Raw genomic sequence first — 15646 nt, forward strand, 5'->3', positions numbered from 1 at the left:
AAGAGAAGCCTGACTCTGTAAAGGCGTGCAGTCTCCTGAGAATATACCCGTATTGTACTTCTAGGACACTTGTTACCTTGGTTGCAGCCAATAAACTAATCTTTGACTTCACCTAGAAGACTCTGAGTTTCAGTGGTCTGGATCAGGAAGAACCCGAGGTCTCTGGGTGTGTATTCCCTGACACCGCTGGGTTACCGGTGTCTGTGCGGTTCTTAAAAACCCAGTACCTCAGCGAGGTCTAATCAAGGTTAGATATCCTTTTGTATACAGATACCCTTGCATTTGACAGAACCGAAGGTAGACTCCTCAGAAAACCTTTGGGCCCTGCTCTTATTTGTGTAGAAATTATTCACAGTCCTTGGAGTCCAGGGTTATTTACGGAGCTCCTGAATCTCTCTTAAAAAAGCCCTTGCAACTTCCAGATCTCCGGAAACTTTCCAGATTAGAAGGCTAAACACCATACAATGGTCCTCTCCGTCAGAACCTTTAACTATCACACCAGAATCAAAAAGGGTTCTTCGATTGCTAACTCTATAACACCAAGAAACCCCAATTGAGAAGCCCAAAAGGGAGTAGCCAGAACAATCTGACACTTATCTCATCTTCAACCACAGTCTCTATATCTTTGCAAAAGGAGGAAATGTATAACCTCCCATTCTTAACTAAGTATGTTGAAGAGTGTTCACTGTCCACACTGTGGGATCTGGTACTGAACTGAAATACCTCTCAATCTGAAAACTCTATCTGCTAACAAATAAGTCACCATCCCGTGCCCTCCTCCCCATGTCCACAAATTTCCTAATCCAGCTTCCAATCGCTGAAATTCCTGAGGAAACTTGTGAACCAAATTCTCTTGACTTGTTAAATACTCTGTCTCCCACAATATCCTCTGTTCCATAAATAAATATTTCATATTCTTTGGTAAGACTGTGTCAATCTGCTTCCACCCAAGCAATTTATATAATCAATGTCTGATACATTGTTCATGCGAATCGAAAAAGTATTTCTCTCCAAAGTATTGTTGAAAAACTCCTCAAGCATGCAAACCTGCCTTCAGCTCAAAGACAATTTATACGAAGATCTTTTTCCTACCTGATCATCTTCCATCTGCCTCCTAGAATTCCTAAGCTAGCACCCCAATCGAAGTTGCTCAGATCTCTCTCCAAAGCAACTTTTTGGGTCGATCCAAAACGACCCATCCAGTCTATGCCTCCAAATTGTCTAGCCACTGTATCAACTCTTCTCACCCTTCCCATGACAACATAACCATATCTGCATACCACAGAGCGTTCGTCTGACCAATGTTCTCAAGTCTCTAAAGGCCCCTCGACTGTAAAAGACCCTAAAATGCCCTGCATCAAAGAAGATAAGACACCAATTACACAAGTCAAATCTCTCAGGGACAGTTCTCCCTTGATTTATCTTTCTCTCTGGTAACAAACGCCTTGCCTGAATCATGTTCTATTGAAACCCAAAAAGTCTAGAAACCTGCCTGGAATCATCACAGATTTCTCTACATTTATCATAAAACCTATACTTTCCAACAACACTTTAACCACCCTTTACTAATACAGGTGCTCTGACCATTCCAGAGACATCAACAAAATGCCGTTCAGATATATAATCAACCAAACTACTCTCGCTCTAAAAAAAATACCATTGGCCAAAACACCTTTGTGATACACCACTAAATGTCCACTCCGACAAGACAGAAGTACTGGTCTTTGGCAACAAGACCTCTCCACGCGACTCCACATGGTGCCGATCGGAGCTAGGACCAACACCCACAGACCACATGAGAAATCTAGATATTATCCTAGATGACAAGCTCAATACAATGGCTCAAGTGAACACAATGTGCACCTCCTGCTTCCACATCCCAAAAAGTATGGGAAAGAGCTTCAAAGTGTTGCCTCCGAATACCAGATGGACAGTCATGCAAGCACTCTCATCACCAGCAGGCTGGACTGCAGCAAAACAACTTTATATGCTGAAATCACCAAACAACTCCTACTCAGACTCCACACCATCCAGAACAACGCCACAAGACTAGTACTCAACCTTCCATGCTGCATCCACATCACACTGCCCCTCAGAATGCTTCACTGACTCCCCATTCACAAGTGCAGCCAATTCAAACTTCTCAAGCGAACATACAAAGCCCTACACAACACAGAACCAGGATACCTGTACAGCTGCATACACTTTCATCAACCCACCAGACATGCCTCTGCCTCGCTCTCGCTTGCACACACTCCCAAAATAGGAGGTTTCTCATTCTCCTACACTGCACACAAAACATGGAACGCCCTTCCTCAACACATCAGAGCCTCCTTCTCACTTCTGGGACCCCACACCTAGATACCTGCCCAAGTGCCTGGATACCCACTTGGGTGATTAGTGAGTCATACAAATTTACATAACATACCATGACACAGAGCTTATGAAAGACAGAAGGCCAAATAAGGAAACTGGAACAACTAAGCGCTCCACCTGAACTGCATAAATATCTAACTCTCCTTGTCTAATGGTACTGAAAAATAAGCATCCTTCAGATCAAGCTTCACCAGCCAATTGCCTTTCTCCTGAAACCAAGGTGTGAGCTGGCATCACACCCAAATAGAAAGACAATAAATCATATTTACTCTGTAACTTTATTGGTACACCTCATGTGAATGTCATTCAAAAGGCAAGAATCACGATTTGCTTTGGATAGTTTCCCTAAGTAACGCAAAGTGTAGCTGCTTTGAGCTACTTTGTGTCAAAGGGGTGTTCCATGGGTAGTACATGGGCATTCCCACGCAAACCCCGTGGGTTTTGATGCAAATCTCTATCTACAAACATTCAAAGACAGGGATTGGCACGAAATTCTTACATCTCCTCGGGGCAGGTATATAGGGAGAAATTTTTCATTTCACCTCATTTTCCTACTAAGTATGCATGCCGCTTTGTGCAGCACACATACATAGCAGGAGAAATGTTAAAGGGGGAGTTTGTACTGGAAGAGCCTTCTTCCAGAACAAAAATGATTCCTTACAGAATGAACAGACCATTGCACAATGGCGCAAGAGTGTGTGCGTTGGAGCATGGCAGCCTGAAGTGCTCCAACGCAGGAAGATAAGAAAACAGCGCCATAAATTAGAAGGTATGGAACTGTTATGCTCTTTCCCTTTCACACAATTGAATTATTCTGAAATCTGGGCCCTAGTGTGTTTTTTACATCGAATTTACATGCTCACGTATAAAGTGAGAATAGCGGGCACAAATGGTATTTTAACCTTTTTTGCATGTACTCTTCACATTTTTGTGGTCATACATACCCCTAGCACGCAATAAACAAGAACTTGTGAAAAATATAAGTAAACGAATTGCGGTCAGCTGGTAATCGACAATAATGCGAAAATTGCTACTTACAAAAGAGGGGAGTGAACTTGGCAGCTGCGTGTTTGCCTCAAGTTGGAAATCCTGAGGGACTGGGATAAGATAATCATAAGTGATATTAGTTGCCCTAGAAGAATCTCAACAAGATTAGAGGAGAAAGAGTTAGAATTATTTGCAAGTCTGAAGATACAATTTGAGGTTGAGAATAATAAAGTCAGGATCTCAGAAGTGAGGAGCTGGTACATGAAATTAGTGAAAGAAATAACAAACTGTATAAAAGTAGAGTGAAGTAAGATCCATAAGGGGCCAGCCAGAGAGTAAAGAATCAATCTTGCAAAAAAGGATTGTTTGATGGAGAATGACATCGAGAAAAAATTAAGCTAAGGGCCCTTAGTAGTCTAGAGAGAAGGGGCTGGATAAACCTGACTAGGTGGGAGATATGTAGGATTCAGCAGACGTATAGAAACACACTACAGGAAAAGAAAGAAATAATATCATGTGAATTAGGAAGTAATGCAACAGGTACTAGTAATTAAAGATATAAAAAGATTTTGACACCTGGTGCATTGGGAGATGGGAAACAACCCCTATAACGTAGGGTGCTTGGTAGCAGAACAAACATTGAATGAATATCTTAGAACCATATATCCAACTGGGAAGGTTAGGGTAGTACAGGATGTTTTTAACATGGACAGGGAGCACCTGTAAAATATTACAACAAAATCTATAAAGGGAATAATAAATAGTATGTCCTTTACTAGAGCAGCCAGGCCAGATACTGTCCTAGTCATTATGATAACGATTAACACTGATTATTGAGTAAGGCATTGTGTAGGTTGTTTGAAGCAATAACATTAACCTGAGTAATGCCTGAAATTTGGATAGGTGCCATAATCAAACCCACCCATAAGAAAGAGTCATTCTCAGATCTGAAAAATGATATGCTAATCAGTCTGACAGATGTTGGGGCAAAAGAATATGGAAAATGAGTTTTGAGGAAAGATAAGGACTGGGTCAATGAGAATGCATTAATCCCATTACAGAAGGAAAGGTTTAAGGACGGTCATTCCACAATGGATTATTGCTTTAGTCTGAGGTCGATTGCAAAGAAGGCAATCAATACCAAAGAGAATTTGTATTGGTGCTATGTTGATTTTAGGGCAGCTTTTGACATGGTAAATCGGAGATCCTATGGAATAATCTAGAAAGGTTAGTAGTCCCAAAAGGGTTAATGTGGTTCTTGTGAAAACTCCATACAGAGAATTGGGCAAGAGTAGATTTGAAAAAAGATGATAGACTGTCAAAGAAATTTAAATAAGAAACTGACTGCAGCAAGGTTGTGCGCTGGCCCCAACTTTATTTGCACTTTACTTGAGAGATCTACCGGAGGTTAAATCAAGTACAAGGTCCTTCTCCCCAAAGATGGGGGTAAGACATGCTACCTGTCTACTCTATGCTGACGACCTGGTAATCCTAGACAGGACCCAGGTGGGCCTTCAGAGAAAATTAAAGGTATTTGGCCAATACTATAAAGAACAATATTTGGTGATTGATATGGAGAAACACAAAATAATGTTTTTGGGACACCCCAAAAATATTTATAAGTGATACTTACATGCATAAAGGATAGAGGAAGTAGGTACATACAGATACCTTGGTATGCTCATCAAATTTAGGTTGGAAAACCACAGTGAAATGATAAAAGCAAACACCATCCCTATACTTAGAGGATTATGTATGTTTAGAAGTTAATATGGGGCTAGGAAAGGCCCCCTATAATTACAGCTTTTAAAGCATTGGTCCAGACCAAGTTTTATATGAACAGCAAAACACACAAGATGATGGGCGGAATGTTGCACAATGGCAAAACATTCACCCCCAGTCACAGATCTGGGTTTAATCCATTGTTATTTTGCTCAGCAAGCCACCCCAGTTCAGACATGGCCATATGCAAATCAATCTTGACCCTGTGCCTCATGGGAACAGTCCAGCCCGAACTGCCAAGCCATGTCTTCCCTGGACCGGACTCAGGCATCCTTGGACCGGTTTCTGGCTATCAGCCGTCTTCAGCCAGGATAGCTTGACTCCAGTGGCTTGGTGAGCTCAGGACCCATGTCTGGGCATACCCTTCCCACATAGGGTGAACAGCAAAACACACAAGATGATGGACGGAATGTTGCACAATGGCAAAACAGTCACCTCAGTCACAGATCTGGGTTTCATCCATCGTTATTTTGCTAGGATCCAAGGTCCTAGGATGCTTGTTTCCAGTCCAGGGAGGACCTGGCTTGGCAGTTCGGGCTGGACTGTTCCCATGAGGCACCGGGTCAAGGCTGATTTGCATATGGCTGGGTTCAAATTGGAATGGCATGGTGAGCAAAACAACAATGGATTTAGGCCCAGATCTCTGTACTGGGGTGAATGTACGACATTGTTCTGCATTCTGCCCATCAACTGTTGTTTTTGCAAGTTTTATATGATGCTGAAATCTCATTCCTAGGTGCTATGCAGAATTGGGAAAATATGAAGGGGCAGTCTTTGAAATGTATCCTGAATCTGCCAAAGGCAGCCAGGGTTCAAGCAATAAGGTTGGAAACCGGGCTTACATCATAGCATAACCTTCTCGAAGAGAGCAGCCTTGAAATTTTGGAAGAGGCTCTTTAAGTCAGGGAAGGGAAAGATGGTTTCATACTGAAGAGATGAGATTGTGAAAAGTGAATTAAAATGGCCTGCAATTTTGAGAAGAGATATTTTAAGAAAAGGTTTTGCTGCGACTCTTCCATTATAACTGAATTGTTAACTCCCCCAAAAAGTGATCTGCGTTCAATAATTGACAAAATCTCAGGAGAGAGATAGATCTTAGAGGTATGCTGACTAAGAAATCCAGAATACATATGTGTGCGGGGCAAAATCCATTCTCTTTCCCATCTGTAGCTTCCCTGGGCAACAGAAAGGAGAAGCACATTTTTTTAAATATTGGCTTGGTGCCAACCTATTTTATATTAATTTAGAGATGGCTGTGTTTTTAAGGGAGAGACTTTGTAATTGTGGGTTGCAGGTGAAATATCCAAACTGTCATATTTTATTGACTTGAAAGATAAAAAAAGGTAAAGACAATTTTAAGACAATACAGGGTGTTAAGGCGAAAGGAAGCTGCTAAATTCGTTTTGAACATGACTTGTTTTAACATAATTGGGTGTTTTTTATTGACAGTGAAATGTAAACTTTTAGATCAACATGGTGAAATAAGTATACAAGCCCAATTAGGAGGTTACAAGAGGTAAACAATAGTAATTCTGAGTTTTTTATTTTACATTTAAGTAATTGTATTGCATGGCATTAGTTAATGTATTTATGTTTAATGGACTATGGTCTAAATAAACTTGTTATTGAATAGAAAATTGAAAATAAATGTCTGTCAACACCAATTAATACACTACCTTCATGTCTCTCTTCTTGGCAGCAATATTAACCTGCATTCTGCAGAGTTTTTCACATCCAGGGCCAGAACAACTATGCTCAATGACAGGTTCCTTAAAAGGGATAGATTTCAAAGGGCTGGATGGCCTGATAATTCAGATCTGAAAGCAGGACACAGTGTGTCCAGCTGGCAAGTCTGGCCCAGGCCTTTCTCCTCTGTGACCCGAGAGTAGAACAGTTAAACAGAATATCATTTAAGAACAGAAGTGGTACAGTCCAAATGCTTACCCTGTCTCCAGCATCATAGTTAAATCCGTTCTCCGGGACAAGTATAGCTCCACCACTGGAGATGGAGAAGCGCCCTGAAGCAACTGAGGGCACCACCCATGCAATCTTGAACTAATAAAAAAGAGAACCAAACATATGTCTTATTAGTGACAGGAGAAAGGCAGGGCTTTTTGGAGGTCGGGAGGTTTTGTCATCCGGCTTTAACCCAGATTAAGAGACAGAAAGGCACAAAAGGAGTACGAGAAGGAAGAGAAATACAGCAAAACGGTGAAAAAAGGGAGAAAGCAGGTACGGAAAGACCCTGCAAGTGTGAGATGTAGAAAGATAAAGTATAGGATCATTGGAGAAAGAAGCTTGGGGGTAAATCAGGACCAGGCAGCCTAGGTATTCAGCAAACACAGCATTCGGCAGCTCTGGCAACTATAACTGGTGCCCTAAGTAACTATAACTCATGCTCTCGCCATGCACAATTTTCTTATCAATAATTTAATTGCAAATGCTGAGTGATATTGTCAGTGATGTCATAGAAGATGTCATGAGTGATGTAATACGTGCGCTAATTAGCAGTGCATGGCGAGCGGGGTGTTATAGTTACTTTAGGACATGAATTATAGTCACCAGAGTTTACTACAGGTGATGAATTTCTTTGGTTTTGAACATTTGAACCATTAAGTTGGCCCTGGAAATCCCAGAGGCGACCACCACTGGGCAATATATATATTGGGAAAAAGGTTTAAGTGACATTATAGTTAGGTGAATATGTCATTTTAAAATATACCCTTTTAAGCAACAAAAAAACTGAAATTCACTAGTCATAGTTAACTGAAGTACCTATTGCTTGCCATGCACATTGATGTCTTTAATAGTGTCACTTCAGATATCATCAGATATCATCAGTGACGTTATCAATTATATCATTAAACATGTCATGAGTGATGTAATAAGTGAGGCCATAAGCAGTGCATGGCAAGTGCGCCGGTTATACTTACTTAAGTCAACAATAACTAGTGAATTTCAGTGTTTTGTTGAGTTTAAAATAGTATTTTATAACTGATATTTTCACCTAACATAAATGTCACTTTAACCTTAGTTTTTTCATTGAATTTCAAAGGTTTTTCTTAATGTAAAATAAGGTAATACCATGCCTAACTAGAATGCCACTTTAACCTTTGGTATTTTCAGAGAATTTGTAGGGTTTCTTTTAAATGTGAAATAAGATTCTATTATTATATCTAACTATCCCAACCCCCCCCCCCCCCCCCACCCCCACACACAGAGTACAGCTTGTGGTGGGGCGCAGCAGGGGGTCGGGTGCAAGGCATGACTTACTGGCAGACCCTGCACCCAACCCCACAAGGGCGCCCAGCATTCCGCTGCACACCTTGTTCACCCTTCAGCCTTGCGATTTGGCGCAGAGCCTGTCCTGTAGTGAGGCCTGGCACCCAACACCCAGCATCTGGCCAAACCCTCATTGCTGGCCAAAAGCCACAGTCACTCAACATCAACAGTCACCCACCTAACTTTAAGGCGATGCAAAACAAAATTATTTTCCACTTTAACACCAGGGTGGCCCTCTAGGACAAGGGCCAGGGGGTCAGGGTACCCTAACACCGCCCGCGATATGCTGTTTTATTTTAATATGCAGAACACAGCGACCGAGCCCAAAAATGGCGACCACAACATTTATCTTCATAATGAGGATATCCAATCACAGTGCTAGGTATAGTGGGACTCATCTCACTCCCATGGGACCAGCCAATCAATCTACGTCATTTGTCATTTTTTCCCTTGGTACTTCCTTCAGTAGTACCATGTCGCTATAAATCTATACATTTTGAAGCTTAATTATTAGCACAACAAAAAAATCACTTTCCTATGGGAACGCAGTCTCAATTATATATTAAATCTTTAATTTTGCTTCTCCTCAGAACAGCATAGGCCAGTGATCATTAGTATAAACAACTGCTATTTACTAGCATGCATGTGTGGTGCCACTTAACAACCAGTTTGCTAAGAATAGTATTTAAGGAACTTGCATTTACTAGTAACTACTAGTATAAATGTATGCTAGGCAGTCATCACAAGTGTTCCAAAGCAATCATGACATGTATTGAAAGTTGCACTGCTGACTGTACATTATAAGCTAGCTTTGGAATAGTTATGTTTCATATAGAAAACAAGCACAATGCATTAGAGTAGCCAAGTGTTCATACACTTTTTTTATGTTTCAGCCACACCATTTCAGCACTGTGAAGAGTATGCAGCCTTGTTAAAGACTTATCAAGCAGTTGCTTTTGACTAACGAGCGCCATCTAGTAGTAACTTGAGGATACAGCAAGTTTGTAAAAGGCTTTTTAAGCAGTGGCTTCCCACTCAGGAGAGACATCTAGGATAGTCTTGTAAGCCTCTACCTTTTATTTCAGTTTCTGAAAGTCAAAACTCGTTGCTATGACATCACAACAGTTGATAACAAAACTAGTTATTCACTGTTGTGATGTCACAAAGGCCTTCCAGGCTATGTGACAAGGCTCTGCGAGAGCCTGTCAGTGCAGCTCTGCTAGTCTGTTTTTTTTAGTTCAAAATATCTTATTAGGTACATTTTTCATAAACTTTAAGAAACACAATACAAAGAATAATACCGAACATAAAAGTATTGGTACATATTACAATATAAAAAATGTAAATAACCATTAATAATGAAAGAGATTACCTATACCAGCATTAACAATGATATATAAGACATAAAAACTATATTACAGACATAATACAAACAATGAAGGGGCTACATTGTATAAACAGTGACTAATAAGAAATTTAAAGGCATACTTTAAATTGAAGAACATGTACTTATATAGGAATCTAAACTGGACCACATACTGTAAGCAGAAAGCACAGCTGCAGAATGGGGGAAGGAAGACACGGAAGGTAGTGTTTTTTGGTTAAAGATAGCTGTTATGACATGTATTTTTCATATTTGGATCAGGGAGGAGAGGACAGGTTATATATAGCTCTCCCATTATCCCCTGCACAATATTTGAAGGCAGGGGCAGACGATTTTGGGGACCATTCACACCATAACATTTTAGATGGGTGAAAAGTGAATTACAGAGATGCTTTTCTCCTCGAGGTTCTGAGTGCATTATAGACAACTCAAGATTCGTATTAGTTGTCTATTTGACGTCAGTCAGACCCCCTCGGTGAAAAACCTCCCCTTAATTCACTGTTACACATGTATAATTCTATATGTTAAAGACTTCAAGCTGTTGCTTCTGCCTCAAGAGGGACATCTAGTAATGACTTGAGTCACTGCAGCTACTCAAAAGACCTATTAGAGCCGTCAAAGCTTGTTTTCTCTGTGTGAGCACATTGTTTCAAATGGATAAACCCAATCGCCTGCACCACTGTGACATAAGAGGGATTTCGTTTTTCTCAACATGGAAAAGGCACACAGGCATGCTGGTTGGATTAGTTTTGGACTCGCCTTCAGAGTGGGAAACGAGATATGAAATGTCTTTACCAGCCACAGATTCATTAGTCCATACTGGTGGATTTTCTACTTAGGTCGGTATAATGTTTGCTTCCAAAATTCCAGTCATCGTAAATTTGTGAATCAGGATGTGGACATTTAATTTGGAAATTGCTTTTTCTGAGCATGTAAGGTCCACTTAAATATGCTAAAACATTTCTAAACTACCAAAAGTGACCAAGCACCTGGACACTTACATTTAGGAGGCTGCCACTATCTGGATCTGTAGCAATGACGTAAAACATAGCACTCAGGGGTGTGGTGTCCTCAGTCACCTGTACAGTTTCACCTGGAGAAACAATAAGAGACAAAGTTAAAACTCAATCTTCTCCCTGCCATGTTCGCCACTCTTTCTCTATGGCCATGCTTGGCTTTTTTATTCTGCAAATGGAACACAACTTTAAAGATTGCGTTATTAAAGTATATATTTTCAGTGGGCTCTCTTAAAAGAAAAAGAGCCCATCCTTTGAAACCGACCCCATACACACAATAACATTCTTGTTCTTTTGTTGTTTTTACGTGTATTTTCTACAGTAAAGTTGATGAAGTTTGCATTATATAAACTGATTGCTGATCCACATTACAGATTTTTCTGGGGTTTTACCTTGTTTTGGGAAGATCGCTATGTGATCAGGTGGGAGAGTGGGTGGTGTTGGTGCATACAAACAGACTCTAAATTGCTGGTATTTTGGCGGTACAAGTTGTAAGTAGGGCTGTTAGTGGAGTAAACCAAGACTGTAAAACTTGCCTGGTCCTCATCAGCAGTGTGGCACCAGATGGCCCTTGCTGATAGGCCATATCAGCAGCTTGGACAAAATGAGGCATAGTGGTCCTGCCTACAACAGGCAATTTTCAACAGCCTTCTTTATTGATTGTGAGGACAGCTGTCCTGCCTGGTTGCAGGGGTTGATGCCCTTCGTCACTCTGGCGGATTAATGCACCATATATAGAGATCTCTGCCTACCTGGCTGAAATCTCTGTACCTTCAGAGAAACACCACCACTGCAGCTTCTTTGAAGGCAATGTAGTTTTACTGATCGGTCACCATGTCTCCTGCAGCCGCTCAGCAAAGTGAGTTTGAATGAGAATTACCAGGAAAGTGAAGAGAATTACCAGGAAAGTGACCTAGTTGGTCACAAGAGGAAGAACTAGGGCTCTACATCATATGGTTTGGCTTCATTCAATTTCGCAAAGTGCCTTATGCATATGTAGTGTTCAGTTAGAAGGGGGTACTCCTTTCTCCTGGGTTTCGTTTGTTCTTCCTTTACCCCTTCGGGGGCATTCAAAGAGAGTTAGCACTATGCAGTGTGGTAATCAGTCATCTCAATGTAGGAATAAACCTGGATAACATTGATTGCGGTGGTAGAAATGGCTTAGGCTTTTAAAATAATATCTGTGAGCCATCAAAGATAGATCATTTGATTCAAACTGAAAAAATCTCTGAGGGTCAAGAAGTTTTCGAACATTTTCCAACAATATCACCTCTGTCTGGAGTGGATGTTCGGGATTGTGACACATTTATTGAAGTTGAAGATAGGCTGAAACGTTGTTGTAGAGGAACCACGTAATATAATTGTTATACTCAACACCGTGTGGTTTATGAACCTGTCGACTTTCATGTAGTTGCCATTAGGGGTTTGGCTGCAATTTGTAAATTGTGAAATATTGTGCATTTTGTTGTTCAAACAAAAAATACAAGAACATACACAGGCATCGCAATCCCACTTTAGTGGAAATAGCTGGTATTGCAAAAAGTGTTGAAAGTTATTTTTCTTCTTTCAAAACTCTATTAGTAGAGCAAAGGTGGAGGTAGCAGCAGTTTCTAGAAAATTGTATTTTTAGAAATACAAGAGTGAAAGCTTTTATGGAAAACATGTTATAATTTGCAAAAGAAGCGCTACAAAATATGTGTTGCTGATGTGGTTTAACACATCCTTTGGCTTTTAGAGCTGCTTTAAACAAAGAGTATTCCAAATGTGGAAAGATTGGGCATTTTCCAAGTATGTTTCTTCGAAACAGAAGTAGTAAAGTTTCTATGATTCAAGAGAAATTAGTTTCTTTTGATGATTATAAAATAAATGTAATATTGAGTGTTGTCCAGGACGCCCCTAGTAGTTCTAAAGAATCTGGAGAGAAGCCTCTGATGGTGATTGGTAAGAGTGAGTCCATCAAAGTTTCTCTGGAATTCTATTTTTCTTAGGCAAGAGAAGAAATGTAGTTAATATCATGATGCGTGATTGTAAGTGTGTGAGTTTAAATACACTGTTTTGGGATGGATGAAGAGTCAAACCAACTATCCAACAGTGACAAAAAATATGGGTTAAGGAAGAAGTTAACGCAGACTCTAGCTCTCTATTCACTATTATATCTGATTAATATTTCCTTAAACATTGGAAGAATAAGAAATGAGAACTCAATGACAACAGCCTTTGGGTATGGTAGAAAGAATTGGGATGGATCACTTTCAGGGTTTGAAGTTAGGTGGGCCTCTTACAGTAAGGGTGCTTATGCCAGAGTTTTGTAGACATTTCGAGAATCTCCCTCAACTTACACAGGAGACTTTGAGAATGGAGCCTCCCATTAAAGGTCGTGGTTCTTATTAGAGACTTTGTTTGACTTGATGCACTCATAGTAAGGATACCGATGATCGTCACTAAAAGGAGAGAGGGAGGGCTCAGTGAATTATTGGAGATTTTACTAGGGAAAAGGTGGTCAGGTAAAAAAAACACTTGACGATAAGGAGTTATATTGCAAGGCCTAAAGAAAGAAACACCCGAAGCCTAACATCCTCATAGAAAACAAGTATTTGTTTGTTGGAAGTCCTTTGTTAACCACCTCTTCCAAGCAGGATGCTGCTAACCACTGCTGAATCGAAGAAGGTGGTGCGCTTCTACTTCCTGCATTTGCGGTATGTCTTTGTTGCAAACGTTTTATGAAAGGCTATGTTTTATAAGAGCAGATCAAATATAATTAAGTGATGCCAATTTGATCCATGATTATAATTACAGGCTAAGCTAATGCCCAGAAAGGAGAATATCTAATTGCTGCTCAGATACAAGGATACCTCAATTTGTATTTAGGTCACTATATCCATGTATTAATGCAATTAAAAAGTGGCACAAATAAAGTTAAGGCGATTAACTGTTGTCTATTTATAATTACAGATCTCTCTCCCCAGAGTACCCTTTCCAAAAACCCTTTCCTTCGCTATGCCACTCCAACATTCTGTGCCGAACGGTATGCAGAATTGGTGGTGACGGTAGGCGCATCATGCTCAACCTGAGGACCGTAGGCGGTGACAACTTTATTATCTATGAAATAAGGATAATTGAAGGTAACATGTATGTTTTCGTCAAAAGTAAACATGTGTTGGGTTGGCATCACCAAGCCAATGAGGATATAACTTGCAGTTTCAATGACAAAACTCCTGTCTATTGTGTGTATGATTTAGACTCTACTGTGTGTTGTATGACTGTTGTTGATGGTGTTTAGTAAATAATTTAATTAAAAATTCCAGATATGTCAGATATAAATTGAGGAATGTTCTCATTAATGTGAGGAAGGATCGTTCTAGCATGACTAATGATCTATGTGGTTAGGGAAGCATTAAGCCTGCTGATGTTGCTTAGTTGTTTTCCGCTATAATTCTGTCTGGGAAACAAATAGGGAAGGTTGTTCCATCAGAAAACAGATGGTTGTGTACTATCATCCTTTACACCACATCCAAGAGATATTGGCAATTTTGGAAGGAGATTTAAGACATATTACCAACTTTATGACATCTTATTGTGCATAGATATATCAAAATCGAATTGGCTGCCAATGCCTCAGAAACCGATGCATGTTTTATTTGGACTTTGTCGGGAGTGATTGCTTTTCAGGATGACAGTTTGATCTTTAAAGAGTCAGTTGAGTCTAATAATGATAGATTTGGAAGAGTGGTGTCAATTCTACAAAAGAGCTATATGGCATCAACATTTAGATAAATGTAAATTTCTTTCTCCTGAGGTAGAATATCTATCACATACATTTGCTAGAAGGGGGATGTTTCAGAAAGATAATTTGTTGCAAGCAATTGATTAGAGGGACGTGCCCCCCAAAAATATAGATTATGGTCATTAACGGTCTATGTGAATTCTACTCTAGATTTTTTAATAATTACACCACCATTAATTTTACTTTTTAAAAGAGATGCCACAATTGATTGGTTAGATTTTCATAACAAGGCCTTCAGACTACTAAAAGAGACCCTTCTCAAGGCTCCACCACTTACTCATTTCTCGCGTAAAATCAAAAACATATTGACTGTGGATGCTATTTTGGCGGTGCGCTTTTATTCAGTTAAATGTAATTAGGAATGGACCATTTCCTTTGTTTCCAACTCTCTAAAACAAACTGAGCCTAGATAGTCCTCTATAAAGAGGGAGGTTAGATTGTTTTGTCGAGGTTGTCGGGGACTACTAGAAAGGAGGTTAAAGCCCAGTCTGTCGTGAAATATGATTCCTACTATTAAAGTAGCTATTTGGTGTCTGGATCAGATTAGTGAACAGGCTACCATTTTACAGAAATGAAAGGAGTTTGTTTTATGTGGATGGCCAAGGGAGAAAATCTTGGTCCCAGAGTTGCAAGTATGTTGGAGGGTCAGGACGGTGATTTGTGTGGGACAAGTTGTTATGAAAGAAGATTGTTTATACCTCCAAACTCAAATTATAACCAATTATTAAAGTAACTCATATTGTTCACCTGGGCGAAACAAGCACCAAGAGAAAGGTTAGCAAAGTTTATTGGTGATTCTAGATTTAAGAACAAATTTCAAGTAATTTATAATGGTCTCAATTCAGATTAATTATTGAAGGTATTTAAAAACTTCTTTAAATCAGCATGAATTTCCTCATGCACTATGGAAGGAAATCGGTATGAATATGTTAGGTTCGTTGGGAAGTTAGACCCTGATTTAGATATTAGTGGACGGGTTACTCAGTCACAACGGTGACGGATATCCCGTTGACCAAAATATAAATCCCATTATAT

At 39.9% G+C, this 15646-nt stretch overlaps 1 protein-coding gene across 5 annotated transcripts in view; it reads right to left on the reverse strand.

Moving 5' to 3' along the window:
• The window catches only part of LOC144782081 (cadherin-related family member 4-like), a 359291-nt gene that overhangs the window by 168671 nt on the left and 174974 nt on the right, over window positions 1–15646 (reverse strand). For all 5 annotated transcript variants that reach the window (XR_013601103.1, XM_078661234.1, XM_078661232.1 and 2 more), the window contains exons 5-6: window positions 10813–10904; window positions 7090–7200 (exon numbers count right to left, since the gene is read on the reverse strand). Coding sequence is in view for 4 of the 5 variants with exons in the window: in XM_078661234.1 (XP_078517360.1) it covers window positions 7090–7200; window positions 10813–10904 (203 nt within the window). In the remaining variant the exon portion in view is untranslated. The remainder of the gene's footprint in view (window positions 1–7089; window positions 7201–10812; window positions 10905–15646) is intronic.

This window comes from Lissotriton helveticus, chromosome 9 (genome assembly GCF_964261635.1).
Source record: "Lissotriton helveticus chromosome 9, aLisHel1.1, whole genome shotgun sequence".
In the NCBI taxonomy this organism is placed as follows: Eukaryota; Metazoa; Chordata; class Amphibia; order Caudata; family Salamandridae; genus Lissotriton; species Lissotriton helveticus.